Consider the following 16,771-nt stretch of genomic DNA (forward strand, 5'->3'; position numbering starts at 1 on the left):
TGATGAGGGCTGGAGCATCTCCCCTACGAGGAGAGGCTGAGGGAGCTGGGCTTGTTCAGCCTGGAGAAGAGAAGGCTGCGAGGGGACCTTATAAATGCCTACAAATATCTGAAGGGTGGGTGTCAGGAGGATGGGGCCAGACTCTTTTCAGTGGTGCCCAGCGACAGGACAAGGGGCAATGGGCACAAACTGAGGCACAGGAAGTTCCGTCTGAACATGAGGAAGAACTTCTTCATTCTGAGGGTGACGGAGCCCTGGCCCAGGCTGCCCATGGAGGTTGTGGAGTCTCCTTCTCTGGAGATATTCCAGACCCGCCTGGACAAGATCCTGTGCAGCCTGCTCTGGGTGACCCTGCTTGGGCAGGGGGTTGGACTGGGTGACCCACAGAGGTCCCTTCCAACCCCTACTATTCTGTGATTCTGTGAAACCTATTCTTCTGCACCTTTTTGTTGTTGGAGGTTAGTTGATGTTTTGGAAGTGGGCTTCAGTGTAGTCTCTCTCTTAGTGGTTTGGGAGGGGAGCTGTGTGTTTCTGCTCAGCTGGTTAGTTTTACGTGTCAGAATAGTTCAGCTGATTCTAAAGTGTAATTGGTGACTTCAAGCTGTTCATTTCTGTTGTAGAGAAACCATAGCTTCGCTATTCTATTTTTTTTCTTTTTCCTTGCTGAAATTCGGAGAGGCTGTGGTCCTTGTTGTGGGCTTGCTGCCTTCAGACAATGGTAGACTAGTTACCTGAAAGTGTTGCAGCCAAGAGTACAGAAAATTAGGTGTCACCCCCACATCTGTAATAGCTTTGAAGTAACATCTTTTGAAGCCTCCAAATCAGGTTCAGATGTTATTGACCCGCCTGGACAAGGCCCTCTACAGCCTGCTGTAGGTAACCCTGCTTCGGCAGGTGGGTTGGACTAGATGACCCACAGAGGTCCCTTCCAAACCCGACCATTCTGTGATTCTGTGAAGCTGAATTTGTGCAGCTCTTGCATAAATAGAGGAAAGCATCGCCATGGCTTACAGCTAGAAGCTCAGAGAGGTGTCACAAATGTTGCCTTTCAAGGCGCGCTCAATCCAGGAGGATCCCAAAGTGTTTTCAGTAATCTCTGGGGGTAGAGGGATGGGAGTGATCGGGGAAATGTAACTCTGCTCTTCATGAAGCCCAGGGGAATGAAGTGCCTGTGGTGAGCAGATCCCAGGAGACTGGAGGGGGCTGCAGGGACTGACATACTGTACTTTGATACGTGGAAGATGATAACTGCGTTGGTCTTGAAACCAAATGGCTGTAACACTGAGAGCCTTTCCAAGCACAGTCTAGCGGGGAGGAAAAAAGGAGAGGAATCACACACACAGAATCACACACCTAATAAATGCTGATAAATATCTGCAGGGTGGGTGTCAGGAGGATGGGGCCAGACTCTTTTTCAGTGGTGCCCAGCGACAGGACAAGGGGCAATGGGCACAAACTGAAGCACAGGAAGTTCCGTCTGAACATGAGGAAGAACTTCTTCCCTCTGAGGGTGACGGAGCCCTGGCCCAGGCTGCCCAGGGAGGCTGTGGAGTCTCCTTCTCTGGAGATATTCCAGCCCCGCCTGGACAAGGTCCTGTGCAGCCTGCTCTGGGTGACCCTGCTTGGGCAGGGGGTTGGACTGAGTGACCCACAGAGGTCCCTTCCAACCCTGACCATGCTGTGAATATTCTGGGATTCCTTATCCTTATGCATAAGTCTCTTACCTACGGCGCTGTCTTCTGGGTTTGTGGATCCAAGGGACGTGCTTTTGAGCCTCTGCTGGGTTTGCTCTTCGCTTTGCAAGGCCCTTAGATGAGTTAGCGTGCATTTGATCTGAAAAGAAAAGCAAAAAGGAGAGGCCAGAAAAGCCGTTACCTTTTCACCCTTTGGACAGCACTCATTTTAAAAGCTGTCAATTAAAAATGAATATATATGGCTTTAAAGAAAAAGAAAACCTTTTTATTTCTTCCCTTCCACCCCACTTCATGAAGGCTTTTTGCGTTCGCTTATTTACCCATCTGGATGCTTCCTCAGCTCTTGGCTGTGGCTGAGGGCACCGAGGTTTCCTGGCCGCGGGTTGAGCTCCGTGGAGGGAGGGCTCTCTGCCGCCCACAGCTTTGATGTCTGGACAGCAAGGAGGGTTAGGATTTGGAGCGGGGTTAGCTCGGAGCTGAGGAGAACCTCTCTGCTCCAAGCGCTGAGGTTAGATCTTCCAAGCGTGTGCATCGGTGTTCGGTTCAGCCTTGTGCAGGGACTGGTGGGGTGGGATGGTTATCAGGCTGTCCAGAGACACATCCTGAAGGAGAAAAATCACATTGCATTAGTGTGTCTGCAGCAGGTGTAATTGGCTGTTTAGTTCTTTTAATTGTCTTCTGCTGAAGTCCTAAATAGTAATTTCTTATCTGAATAGAGCTACAGGGAACGGGATGAGGGTAACCAGGAGAAATTAATTACGTTGGTTTAAATTCGTGCTGCAGGTCACGCCAAAATACGGCCTGGTGTAAACAAGGCTGGTGTTTGTCCGTGCAGCTGGGTTTGGCCGTGCCCATGGCTGACACCCCTTGTCAGCAACAGATCATTCTTGTAGTGTAGCCAAGGCTTTAAAACAAAGACGGTCATCAGCGGTGTTGGGTAGCTCGGGGACAGAGGTGGCATTGTGCTGGTGGACAAAGCAAAGTGGCTTCTGAGCCCTGCGTAGCAAGAGGAGGCAAGAATATTGGTTGATACGAGTATTTTTCTGGATTTTTGTTGCCAGCTGCTAAAGATTTACAGTGAACCCGTGCTGCACTTTCACCAGTCTTGAAATACTGTTTCCTTTCTAAATATAATAATAAAAAAACCCTAAAATCAAAACACCTTGTCAAAACTATTTTGTATTTAAGGTACTGCTGGCTTTTGTGAATCGTTGTTTATACTTGTGAGTACTATTGTGGCACAAGTAACACGTGTTTAAAAGTGAGTTTTCATATTTGGAGGCTGCTGGTGCTTTGCCCCGTGTGCAGCTCTTGGGTGGGGAGCAGCAGAGGACGTGCTGCCCGAGGAGGGGAAAAGGGAGCTCCACGGCACCGTTTGTGGTGGCATTCACAGAATAACGCTGCATTTTATTGCTGCCAGGGGGAAATTCAAAGGACGGTGACGGCTTTTTGGTGTTTGCAGTGAGTAGATCCAGGGCTCTCTGTAGTACATGTGCTGTGGTTGGGTACCGCTTCTTGGAAACTGCGCTTCAATATGCCACGCTCACATGGGGACTGGAAAAAAAGAGAGGGGACCTTATAAATGCTTATAGGTGTCTCAGGGGTGGGTGTCAGGAGAACGGGGCCAGATTCTTTCCAGTGGTGCCCAGCGACAGGACAAGGGGCAATGGGCACAAACTGAAGCAGAGGAAGTTCCAGCTGAACACAGAATGTTCAGGGTTGGAAGGGACCTCTGTGGGTCACCCAGCCCAACCTCCTGCTGAAGCAGGGTCACCCAGAGCAGGCTGCACAGGACCTTGTCCAGGCGGGGCTGGAATATCTCCAGAGAAGGAGACTCCACAGCCTCCCTGGGCAGCCTGTGCCAGGGCTCCGTCACCCTCAGAGGGAAGAAGTTCTTCCTCCTGTTCAGCTGGAACTTCCTGTGCCTCAGTTTGTGCCCGTTGCCCCTTGTCCTGTCGCTGGGCACTACTGGAAAGAGTCTGGCCCCATCCTCCTGACACCACCCTGCAGATATTCTGGCTTCTCTGGCAAAGACATGTTTTGACTCTACAGCTGGTACTGTAGCTACCAGAACGGAGATGGTGTCACACACCATCTTCCGAGAAGGTCGTTGCTCCATCCATCTGCCCCGTGTTACTAGGACTGGGAATGCACCGGGGTTTCATGTGAAAACAAGTGTCAAGGGTGTGTGCAGTTCAGGATGTGGTGAGAAGATGTTCCTGAGGGGTTGCTCTGGGCAATGGCTGCTTCTGCCTGGGCAGTCATGAACTGTGCTGCTGGTGTTTTTACTTTTATATATGTATGTAAAGCATAGGGAAGAGTTATACTTTTGTGTTTTCCGAAAGAAAACACCAAAGAAGCCATAACGAGCGCTCGATGCAGGTTCCACATGTAGCTAGAGAGCCTTTCCCTCTCGCATTGCTGCCGCGCTGAGTCTCCTTGCTGTCTTTGTCGGAGCGTGGGTCGGTTGAACCCAGCCCAGACAATTAGTTGGGGTATTTATCTACAGTGGAATGTCGTGGGGTTTTTTTCCTGCCAGTGGAAACCCTGCTTTCTGCAGATAATGTCCCTTCCTCCGGATGCTTTTTATTCTCTGACTGCGAGGGGTATTCTAGTCAGCGTTGTCGTACCCTTTATCAGCTTATCTCTGCAGTGATTCCCCACAGCGAGTCGAGGAAACTCAGCGCTTTATTAAAAACTCTATCATCTTTTAGAAAAATGCTTTTCTCTTAGAAAACAATAGCAGACACACACGTGTGGAGTCTTACTGCATTTTAGTGAATCGAAGAGGACTGCAGGATTGACCTATCCCTGCGTTGTTCGATTCGGGAACAGTAGCACTTCAGGATTTCAATATTCGGCTTCAAAACAAGCGATGAAAGTTTCTGGTGAACCCAAGAAAGTGTTGTGAAGATGGTGTTCTGCTGTGCCACTCTTTGTTTTCCATCCTGCTGCGCCGTTCTCTAGGAGTGTTACAGACCAGTATTGAGCAATGGAAAGAGAAAAGTCTTTATCCGTGCCTGTGAGAAGAACTGTTTGTTTATATGAGTATTCCTGTTAACAGTTCAGAAGTGAATTCTCAGAGTACTGTTTTGCTAGCAAAAAAGACCTCAGTAAAACTGAATAATAAAATATTTCAATAATTTCAATAAAATTACAGTTTTAACTGTAATAACACCTTTAAAACATGGTTTTAACTTTCACAGTTCTCTCTGGTAGAGGCATCATTCAGTATATGTTAATTGCGTGAAAATCTTAATTATTCATATAACAAAGCAACTAATTTAAAATAAAAAAAATCAAGCAAACAAAAAATAACCAGAACATACAACTTGTAAAAAGAAATTTACTTTTAACTAGATTTTTTTTCCACAAGGCTTGATGATTTTAGGAGGTGATTTGCATCCTTTTTTGCGACGGGAATAGAATTTGGATTTGTTCGGCTGCTGTATCGTGGTTCCTACTCAGAGTTACCAGTTCTGGTACTTTAGATGTTTTTAGAGTAACATTCCTTGCAGAGCACTGCTGGGCTGCTTATCACTGCTCATATCGCATTCCAAACGAGTAGTTGGAGCAGCAGCGTATGTAAGCATCACGCCTGAAATTACACGTTCTCCTTTTTAATTTAATGGGTTTCAGCACTTTCTCATCTCTTGAGTTTTCAGTGTAATGAGAACTGTGCTGTATCAGGCAGGTTCTGGCACCAGAAACACACTGAATACCTAGTTTTCAGAAATGACTGCTCAGAATAGCCTATGAATAATTTTTGTCTAATACTACAAGGGGAAGAAAAATAGTAGCTACAGTAACAAAAGGGCTGAACTAATTGAGTAACAAGAATTCGAGCCTTTTAATGGGTGTGGGAGGACTGGATTATTAACAGTCGCATTAGAGAAAAACATTGCACCGTCTGTTCCTCTCGAAGCTTATGGCTACGTGTTTATAATAGAGACCACTTATCCTGAGGCCTGTGGGGCTTGCATTGGAGAGGGAAAAAAGGAAGAAAAAACTCTTTAGCCTTCCTTTCAAAGCCTGATGCTGCTAGGTTCAGGGTACTGAAGGCAAGGGCTGTGTCTCTGCCCAGGAGCTTGGGTGGTGTCTCCTCCATCACAGTTCAGAAGCTCTTATAGACCGTCGCTGGGCATTTACGAGCTCTTGGGTTTTTTCTTCTTTTTGTCCCTGAGATGTGGCACTTGTATTGCCAGAATCCACTCGTAAAAGTGCCAGTGACAAGATGAAACGATTGCTGCTGGCACAGTGAGCGGCCGACGGGACGTGTAGCTGTTTGAGCACTGTCTGTGCAGTCCCAGAAGGCTTCAAACGCTGGTGAAGTTGGTTGCTTCTCCTCCTGTGATCTAAGCCGTGCCCGTTCCAACAACGTGCCTCATCCTCTGAGCATTTGTCCCCTCCTCCTTGCCCACCGTCCTTGTACTACTGTGCGGTGGTGGCTTGTCACATAGCTGGCTCCACGGCTCTACAAAAGGAGATTTTTTAATAGTATTGGACAGAAAATACAAGAATTCTGCGTTGCGGTTGGGTTTTTTTTTGAGTAAGGACTAGTAAATAAGTAAAGCAGCAGGATGCAGTTAATCCTGCTGTATCCTAGAGATTTGGTAAGGAGCAGAGTTGTTGCTGCTTGAATTTGTTGCCTGTAAGTCTCTGTGGAATGATGCTAGCTGCGTGTAGTGCTTGGTGGGGTGATTTCTTTAGCCTCTGTAGGCTGTGTTTATTTTACTTTCCCCTTTCTAGAAAACAGTGTTAAACACCCAAACCTATTTTGTTTTTGTCACATTTTTATCACTGGATACATGGACAGTTTTGTAATTCATCCAGAGGAGTGCTTGGTGCTTTGCTGCTGCTGCTGTGAGATGTTTTTCTCCAGTAAGATATAAACAGGCAAACTCTTTCTTCTGCCATTCAATACCTGCTTTTGACCCTTGAAACCAAGCCAGGGAGATGGTTGTTATCCCCTCACTTGCACTCACTCCAGTATGCTGACTGGTCATGCAGCAATCTAGAAGGCTCCTGCACTATGTTCTTGCTGCTGTTACTAAAGGACTAAACTCAAGTTTGTGTCAAATCTCTCAGCTTTTTTTTTTTTATAGTCATAGACTATCGCATAACTTCACTGAGGAAGAGGAATCCATTTCACTTGTTAGTTTGACAGACCTTTGCACTTTTTCCCCTGCTAGCCATCCGTGGACCTGGTTTTAGCACCGAGGCAGCGCAAGAGATGGTGGCATAACTTGCAGCGGTGATGTAAACCGTGTTAAATCAGCCATACGTGCCGACGCTGACTTCTGCTGTGCTTAAAAACAGTTTTATCTTGTGCTGGTAGGGGTGAAGGAAACGTTCTTGGTTTATTACAGTACTAACATGTCGGTGTACCTCTTGACTTCCAGGTTGCATCACAACGCATAAGCTCAGTGGACCTTTCATGCTGCAGCCTGGAGCACCTGCCTGCCAACCTGTTTTATAGCCAAGACCTCACTCATCTCAATTTAAAGCAGAACTTCCTGAGGCTAAACCCCAGCCCATCCACAAGCAGAGCGCTCGGTGAATTACAAAGGTAAAGTTGGTGCGGTTCTACCGGGCTTCGTCTTGCTTTGCAGCCAAGTTGACCACCGGTCTGCGGGAACTTTCCTAAAAAATGACTCCTCTTGTGGAGCGTTGGCCTGGCTGTAGTGCTTCAGAAGTTGGTGAACTCTGTGTGCGAGAAACAGACGAGCTTTCATAAGGAACTTCATGTTTTTCTTGTAAATAGAAGGCTGTTTTCCATCCAAAATGCCGTTTTCAGAACGCGTTGTTTTTATTTACCTGCTGAGGGCAGACTGTAGTCCTTCAGTCTTTGACTCGCGTGAGTGAAGAGGCGTTGGTGAGCTGCCCGTGAAAGGGATGCATTCTAGGTGGGAACACCACCGCGTGTGACTGCCATCATTAGTGTTTTGTCACACCCTCCCCCAAGCAAAGCAAGCCCCAATTTAACAAATTCAGCCTGATTCCTGCCTTTTTTCTACTCTGCTCAACCCTAATTCTTCTTTCCTTGTACCTGTGACCTTCCAGTTGTTCCTTCCGCTGCAGCTCATCTGAAAATGGAACAAGTGTGTAGACAGCAGTGCAATCGGTGATCTGCAGGATTTAAAGTATGCGTCCTGTGGAATCGGCAGGCTTTCCATATTCAGAAAGATGAATGTTTCCATACTGAATAGAAAACTGTGATTTTAATTTCCACGGTAACTGAACTGCAGAGTAGCTCAGGATTATATTTGTGGATGGTCCTGTTCAAACGAAATGTTTTAAACCGCATTTCTAAATCCCTGCCTCTTTGAAAAACAACCAGAAAATACAAGATGGATTATGCAGGCTGTTGTATTTTTCAATAATTCCAATTTCTTTCTGGAAAAACAAAAAATTTGGCATAATGGAAGATGAATGAACCCAGCAGGTCTGCTTCACAAACAAAGCAGGCAGGGATTCCAAGATCTTATGAACACGGTCTGGAGAGGAATACTCGATTAAATGTTCTGTGAATGTTGATATAGGTCCCCAGATTGTAAGTGGAATTTTAGCCAAAAGTCACGTGATGAAGACAGACAAATAACGAATGTCTTTATTTTAACAAATTTTTATCATTTTTTCTTTTTAAGTATCAGAAAGCGTACAGGAGATACTTGATTATATTTTGTCCATGTCCATACAGCTAATTCTGTCTGGGACTAGAAAGCATTTATAAATAACGTGATGGGCAAAGTTCATTGTCCAACGTTCTCTTGGTGTACTGCAATTGTAGGATTAGCTGAAAAGTCTTGCAGAAAATTAATGAACCGTTAAAATTTTTCTCGCTAGTGTGAGCCTGAACATGCAAGAGTGAAAGGGTTGAGGTGAGCAAGTAAAACTCTCTTGTTTTCTGAGATTCTGCATCAGGAAAATCTGGGGGAGTGGCGTACATGGTGCAACACCGATGGAGTGTCTGGTTCTTCTGAGAGCTGGTCCTGTTCTGTCAGGGAGCAATAGTCTGCTCTGCCTCCACTGCGCTGGGCTTGCCAGGAAGGGATGGGGAGAACTTTTGGAGCGAAAAAATGAATGGACAGGAGGGTTACGCTGCACTCTTTCAGCGGATCAGAGCCAGTGCCTCCTGAGCTCCTGCCCCTTGGTGCTGACCTGCTCTCTGCCGCTGGTGATGTCCTCCAGCCTTACCGGCATCCAGCGCAGGCAGCGGCAGCTGGAAGCTGCTGCCGCTGTCCCCGTTGCTGTGCCCGTGGGAAGGGCTGCGTGGGGTGGCAGTTCTACTGGAGAGAGTCCAGAGGAGGGCTACGAGGATGAGGAGGGGACTGGAGCATCTGTCCTACGAGGAGAAGCTGAGGGAGCTGGGCTTGTTCAGCCTGGAGAAGGCTGCAAGGCCTTCTCTAATTATATGTTTATAAATATCTGCAGGGTGGGTGTCAGGAGGATGGGGCCAGACTCTTTTCAGTGGTGCCCAGCGACAGGACAAGGGGCAACGGGCACAAACTGAAGCACAGGAAGCTCCAGCTGAACAGGAGGAAGAACTTCTTCCCTCTGAGGGTGACGGAGCACTGGAACAGGCTGCCCAGGGAGGTTGTGGAGTCTCCTTCTCTGGAGATATTCCAGACCTGCCTGGACAAGGTCCTGTGCAGCCTGCTCTGGGTGACGCTGCTTGGGCAGGGGGTTGGGCTGGGTGACCCACAGAGGTCCCTTCCAACCCCGACCATTCTGTGATCCTGTGATTCCTGCTGAGGTTGGGAAGAGCCGTGCCCCATCGGGGATCTTCTGCCTCCCGGCAGCAGCAGAAGCGCGCGCCGGGCCCTGGGGTGCCCTCCCAAGCTGTGCTCCATGCCCTAGGAGACAGGCAGTGCTGGCTTCCCCTCCGTAGGGTGGCAAGACTTGGGTTTTACTTGTGCAGCCAAAAAGCTTTGAGCCAGCTTGACTGCTACGGTGAGTCTGCTTTCCTGCAGTGAGTAAATAAATGTCTAGCAAGAAGGGAACACTCTATCTTTTTGAAATTATTCGTGAATCCCAGTATGGAAGCATGTGCAAAAGAAGGGAAGCTCAGTCATTCCTAGGCACACAATTTGTTTGTTTGTTTCTTTTCTCTTTAATTCAATTTCTTGAAACCATTTTCGGACCTTCTGGGGGTTACATGAAGTAAAACTGGACTGGATAAACCAAAAGTCTGTCTCTGTTCACCCGAGTTCTTTCAAACCACTGCAGAGCAAGTACAGCATCTCTGCTGTGCTGCTTTGGTTCTGTTGGCTTTTATACCAAATTCTCAACTGCTAAATTGCAGCCCCACGAAGGGCACAGCACCAGTGAACCAAGCCAGAGAAATGTGCCTGCGTGTTGTGGGCAAAATGCGTTGGCGTTTATATGCCACATTATTTATAAACCACATTTCTAAATCCCTACCTCCCTGAAAAACAACCTGAAAATACAAGATGGATTATGCAGGCCATTTTATTTTTCTATAATTCCAATTTCTTTCTGGAAAAACAAAAAATTTGGCATAATGGAAGATGAATGAACACAATTTTCAATTAAAATCTGTTTAGCAAGGCAGTCTAGGAAAATTTGTCTTGCTCTAAGCAGCCCTTGGTGCTAGCTGTTTCTCTTAATAAATCACACTAGGTGGTAATTGAGCAAATGTTCGTGAGTGCTGGATTTCAAATCAAGAGGTGTGTCAGAGAAGTAAATACCAACTTTTCAGCTACCCACTGAGTAGGCTTACAAGCAGCTGGGTTAGAGTAGTGAGAAGCTGACGGACGTACTGACTTGGCAGGTGCAGTCAGGAAGAGATGGGGAAAAAAACAAGAGTTCCTACTTTTGCTTATGCAGTTACTTCTTTCAGATGTTAAAATAATGTGATTTATTGCATTTCTGAATAAATTATTTAGTCCTGCTCAGGACATGGCATATGTAAAACACCTCCATCTCGGGAACTAAATTGCTGGTAGCACGTGAAGGTTTACAGAGGTGTAGATGGACTTTTTTCCCCGTTAGCTACACTTTCACGTGCTTTACTGTCCACTGAAAGTTTAAATACTGTTGCTATAGGTCCTCTGCAGCTGTGAACTTCTGCATCTGAGCTGTCTGCACGTTGAAAGGTGTGTGCAGCTACCTCGACTTGTTCTTGCTTACCAGGGAATACATATTTCATACGACGTGTAAAAGTAGACAGTCTGAAAATTCATCTGTGTTGAAAAAAGCACAGCAAATGTTGGTACTTGGTCTCCCTCACAGCAGCTTTTTTAAAATTATAGGAGGTGGTGTTTTTTGTTTGGGGGGGAGAGGATTCCCCAGTTGAGAGATGGCCCGGCTGTCGCAGCGTTGGAAGCGGCTGACGTGTCTCGTGAGAACATTCCCCTTGAGTCAGAATTTGCCTTAAAGCCCTCGGTGGTTTAGCTCCTGTACACTGCAAGTGGAGCAACTGAAGACATTCTGTTGTCTTAAGATGCCAAAAAAATTTGTTGCTTACACTCTTTTAACGTTGCTTGGCAGATTATTTTTTTTTTTTAACCAGAAAGTTGAGATTTATATGCACACTGTGTTCCCAAACCTCCCTTTCCCCTTACCTACAACGCAGCTTCCCAGCTCTTGTTCTGAAAAGCGAACGGGAGTTCAGGCTTGTTCGTTTTGCAGAGTGCTGTTGCTCTAGGTTTGGAGCAAATGAATAAACCATGCTCTTTATTTACTGTCTCTCCGCTTCACTGGGCTAAGCACACTTTATATTTATACCTAATTGTTACAGTCAGTGCTGCTGGAAAAAGACTGTTGGCATCAAGAATACTGTTTGCTTGTTAACATTGGAAAGTAAGTTGTCAGTGTGTGGATTTTTAATGTAAGCCTGTTTCGGATTTAAAAAAGAAAAAAAAAAAAGAAAAAGGAAGGAGAAAGAAAGGGGAGAGGTAATAAGCCACAAAGTTTGTTTTACTGATAAACAAAATGATGGTTGCCAGTTTTATCTGAGGAACAAGTTGTTGTTCTGAATGTAGTTGTTAATTATTAACAGTGATTTTATCGATTTTTATCTGAAGATCAGCTGTTATCTTTTCTCTTCCAGAACCTCCTTAGAAATTAACTGCCTTCTCTGCCATCTCAGCTGAAACTTTTCTGGGCTAGTGGCGGCAACTCGAAGTTGCATCTGTAGGGTATGAGAAGGCTGGAGGGCTCTGAGGTATTGGTGCAAGCGTTTCTGAAACCCCTTGCTACTTCCAGCTGTAGGAGAGCCGTTTGTATCTGAAAATCCAGATTTTGGGGAAGTCCTGAAGCTAAACCCTCCTTGCAAACCCATCGTGCAGCAAGTAGGTATTTCAAAATGCGGTCGTTGCTCAGAGAAGACTTAGGTTCCCCAGCAGTGAGGGGGGAAAGGCATGAGTGACCCAAGCAGCGTGACCCCAGCAGATGAGCTTGCTAGAAGCCGGGGTGACTTGTGGTTTGATCCTAGCTTGTCCCTAGAGGTCGAGGAGCAGGGAAGAAAGCCTCTTGGTTGGTCTCAAAGTGCGGTGGAGTGGCCCTTGTCATTATTGCTTGCAGTGTATGGAACTGAGGTGAGCAAAGAAAGTTGGGTGGATTAACGACATGCCAAATGCGCGTCTTCCCCCTTACCGGCCCCGCAGGGCACTGCCGGTTGATGCAGTGGAAAAGATTTGAGCTTGCTCCTTTTCTTAGGGGTTTGTTTTGGTGGTTGTTTTTTGGGGAGTTTTTAGGATGCTCTTCTGGAAAGGAATTTGCTTTTTAATGCACACGTTTATTGAAGTTATTGAAATGAATCCAGCTAAGGTGGGGAGTGTGCTGCCGCAACGAGTGGAGTGCCCTTGCATGCTCCAGAGCCAGGGAACCTTGCTTTAGTTCTCATTTCTCCTTTTCCTGTGAAGCTGAAGACTGGTTTGAAGATCCGGTAGGAAAAACCTAACCGTACCATGCCTACTGTTGAGCAGGGATTCTTCATTGCGGCGCCGGGCACACGGGGGATTTCTCCTCCAAACGCGCGTGCCAGACACCCTGTTGCTTCAGGTTAAATACAATCACACATGTAAATATTCATTATATTTCTAAGAACGAATTAGCATATGTAAATATCTTTCACGCATGTCTGTTAGCATCTTTGGGTGGTCTTCGGGGGTCCCAAGATGAAGGCCCATCCTCTTCATCATGCTGTTCACTGATTGACCTTTGTTTCTGCACAGACTCAGTTCTAGGATCACGTCCATCGTGTCCTTCAGGTTGTTTGGCTCCGGTCTGGTTGCTCTCTTGGTGCCTCCTTATCTCTGGAGCTTGGCACATTTGCCCTCCCAAGGCCGAGCTGTCTGGAGTAGAATTATTCAGCAGTCTCTTTTATCCCACAATTATCCCAATTATTTGCTGAGAACCAAGACCACTTTTGTTTCACTTAATTATTTTGTCTAGCGACTACGTGATAGCTTGTGCCCATGTCCTTCCACTACATTCCTTAATGAGAAAACAGGGCTTACATCTTTAGATCACTAGGCATGCAGGAATACAAGTTACAGTACTAAAGACTACTAAAAACTAGAAAATATTAAGGCTTTTTTGTTATAGCTTCACATTTCTTACAATCCCCTCTATCAAGGCTGAAGCGTAGCCAGCTAAGCAGCAGGGCGAGAGGAGAAGTTGGTGTGGCGTTGACAACCAGAGGTCTACTCATAACAAACTCCATCCAGTGTTTCCTATACTCTGGTGCTATGTTTATTTTCTCGGCTCTGTAGCCTTGGAATATTTTTTTTTTTGCCGTTTATAATACTAAAGACAACACTTAGAATATGTTGTTTATGTAAGTTCATTGCTTTTGGTTTATCCAGCTCCTAAAGACGTTGAAGGAAGAGTTTGGGTTTGTTAGTGCATCTTTCCAAATCTTCATGGCTGGTCGTGTGCCGTGTGGCTCCCGTGTACCTTTCTGAACGGAAGGAACTACCCTCTTGTGAATACTCGGCAAAAATCAGGGGCATTTGAATAAAGAAAAATAAATTGCAAAATCAAGTTGCTACAAGTGTTCAAGTGGGGCAGATTGCAAAATTGGTTTCATGCCTGAAACACATGGAATTTTTGGGGTTGTTTAAATTGGAACAGTGAACTCAATAGTGGTAAGAGGAAAAATAAATGGCACTAAGGAATATGCTATAAAGTAGCATTTTTAAAAATAGTCTAGTCTAGAAGTAGAAATTGCGGTTATTAATTGGATTCAGTTTAGTGGAACTATTAAGCTAAATATCTCTTCCAAATAATGCTTCAAAAATAGTGAACGTATTTATGGAATCCAGTTACTGTGTATCAGCCTACTCTGATTTACTGGTCTGCTGCTCTCTGATAATGGCTTCCAAAGTAAAGATTTTCTTTTCATGTATTTAAACATGTTTTGGTTTGGAAGCCTACCCCTAGCTAATGCTTTTGTATTTCAAATACAAATTTCTGATCTAGAGAAGGAGAATATATTTTCACTTTTTTTCTGGGAATTCTGTCCTTCCTCTGAGGGTAGTCTTCCCCGCCGTAACGAAGCCGTGTGCGCTGGGTGCATGCAGAAATCGGGAACTGCAAAGTACAGTAATATAGGTTCAGATTATTTCCACTAACAAAACATACGTTTTATTTTTCTTGTCTGTGGTCGTCTTACCCACTACGTAATAGATTAAAAGCTTTATTGTTGTCTCAAGTTTGGAAGTAGTCTGAATTTGACTTAACTCCTGTGATTATTTGTGTATTTTGAAAAATAAGTGCCTACATTTAGGCTTATTCCTTTTTTGTGCAATGCAGTCTGTTTTCATCCTTTTTTTTTAATACAATCTACCAATTAATTTTGGCATATAGGCTCAAGTCTGTATGCCAGAATTGTTGTGTGCTTTTCAATTTTAAATACAAGTAGAGGGGAGAAATGGCAGGATGACTGCTCCTGGTGTATTGGCACAAAGAGTAGTGAACGTACCCAAATTGCAGCTGTCAGCCTGCTTTTTTCTTTCTTTTTGTTTTTTCCTGCATGGGGTTTAAGAAAGGAGGAAGGAACTAAAAATTCAGTTAAAACTATATTATCATTTATTCATTTATCTAATGGAGAAATTGATAATTAATGGGTGAATTTGTTCATGTTTCTTCTGGCTTGACCAGAATCAATCTTTACCCTCAAACGAAGTGACCCTCTTTCCCGAGATGGCTTTACTCCATCCGTCTTTGTGTGGTGTGATGCGAGCTGCTTGGCTTCTGGATGAAGAGGGGTCTTGTCTAGGGAAAAAAAGAGTGGAAAATACCAGCAGAGCTCCTCCTTTCCTCCTTTCTGTGTTCTCTGTTGAAAACTCTTCTGTGCCCAGGCTGGGGAGGGCTGCTGCTGACCTCAGTCAAGCGAAGCCTTCTCCTGCCGCGTCCAGGTGAACCTCCCTACGCTGTTGCAGGTACAGCCGACCTCTGTTCAGCCATCTTGCCAAATCTGGCAGGGCAAGAAGGCTGCAATAGTTCATTTTAATTGTCTGACCAATTCCAGGTTTTTACAGGGCGCTCAGGAAGGTGGCAAGCTGTAGTTCAGTTCCAACGCTTGCCACAGCCCTGCTAGGTGAGTGCCACTGGTCTGCACATGAATGGTGCTGAAGCTGAGGGACGGCCGTGCTGCTCCTGGAAATGGTGTTTGATGGCAACCACCGCGTAGTCATGAGACAGCTCAAATACTGGAGAGAGTGTTGGAAAAGAGATTGTTTTCCTTAAACAAGGAAAATCTTGTGTGCTGGTGGACGACAGGTTGACCATGAGCCAGCAGTGTGCTCTGGCTGCCAACAAAGCTAATGGGATCCTGGGGTGCATTAGGAGGAGTGTGGGCAGCAGGTCGAGGGAGGTTCTCCTTCCCCTCTGCTCTGCCCTGGTGAGGCCCCATCTGGAGTGCTGTGTCCAGTGCTGGGCTCCCCAGTTCAAGAAAGATGAGGAGCTACTGGAGAGAGTCCAGCGGAGGGCTACGAGGATGGTGAGGGGACTGGAGCATCTCTCCTAGGAGGAGAGACTGAGGGAGCTGGGCTTATTCAGCCTGGAGAAGAGAAGGCTGAGAGGGGACCTAATAAATGCTTATAAATATCTCAAGGGTGGGTGTCAGGAGGATGGGGCCAAACTCTTTTCAGTGGTGCCCAGTGACAGGACAAGGGGCAATGGGCACAAACTGAAGCAGAGGAAGTTCCGTCTGAACATGAGGAAGAACTTCTTCCCTCTAAGGGTGACGGAGCCCTGGCCCAGGCTGCCCAGGGAGGCTGTGGAGTCTCCTTCTCTGGAGATATTGCAGCCCCGCCTGGACACGGTCCTGTGCAGCCTGCTCTGGGTGACCCTGCTTGGGCAGGGGGTTGGACTGGGTGACCCACAGAGGTCCCTGCCAACCCCGACCATTCTGTGAGTCTGTGATTCTGTTCGTAGGTGCAGTTCTGCTTCCATCGCCGTGTTATGTAAAAGGCTGCTCACACAATTAAAGGACTTGAGCCTTAATGAAGGGAAGATGAAGTCCAAATAAAATGTCCTGCTGTAAACCACGCCAGAAAAGAAACTTCCTCCCATCTATCGGAATCTGACACGGATCTTTTCATTCATCCTTTTGCTTGCCTTCAGGCATACCTCCCGGTGGTTGTTAGGCAACCGTAAGAACGTTGCTGAACATGCAGGCTGGCTAATTGGATTGTCCCCTTCCTTGGTTTTTTGTTCAAACGGTCTTGGTCATCTTTAATAAGGCAAGCACATGCAAGTTGCTTCACTGGGTGGTGCAATAAACCAAAGGGCTTTTAAGAGTCCTGTGGCACGTCAAGGACAAAATTTTGAAATCTATGCAAGCTTTGACATCGTACTTCATCAAGAGCGTAAGAATTTGCCTCTGTCACTACAGAAGTCTTGCTAAATTCCACTTTAATTCAGCACGTTGCCCAGCTGTATTCAAACCAGCCTGTTGTAATGAGAGTTTTTGGTTGAAAGGCAGTATCTGCTCACGTGAACGGAGCTGAGCCGCACCACGAAAAATTGGTGTTGAAGCAGGCTGCGCATTTCCTGCAGCTGGTAACCAGTGTCTAGGGTTGTCTTACTAGCAAGAAATGCGT

The 16,771-nt window shown here is 46.1% G+C and overlaps 1 protein-coding gene across 1 annotated transcript in view; it reads left to right on the forward strand.

Moving 5' to 3' along the window:
- Positions 1-16,771, forward strand: part of PHLPP1 (PH domain and leucine rich repeat protein phosphatase 1) — a 155,487-nt gene that overhangs the window by 89,794 nt on the left and 48,922 nt on the right. The window contains exon 4 of the mRNA XM_075417166.1: positions 7,097-7,263. Within this exon, the coding sequence (XP_075273281.1) occupies positions 7,097-7,263 (167 nt within the window). The remainder of the gene's footprint in view (positions 1-7,096; positions 7,264-16,771) is intronic.

This window comes from Opisthocomus hoazin, chromosome 3 (assembly GCF_030867145.1).
Source record: "Opisthocomus hoazin isolate bOpiHoa1 chromosome 3, bOpiHoa1.hap1, whole genome shotgun sequence".
Taxonomy (NCBI): Eukaryota; Metazoa; Chordata; class Aves; order Opisthocomiformes; family Opisthocomidae; genus Opisthocomus; species Opisthocomus hoazin.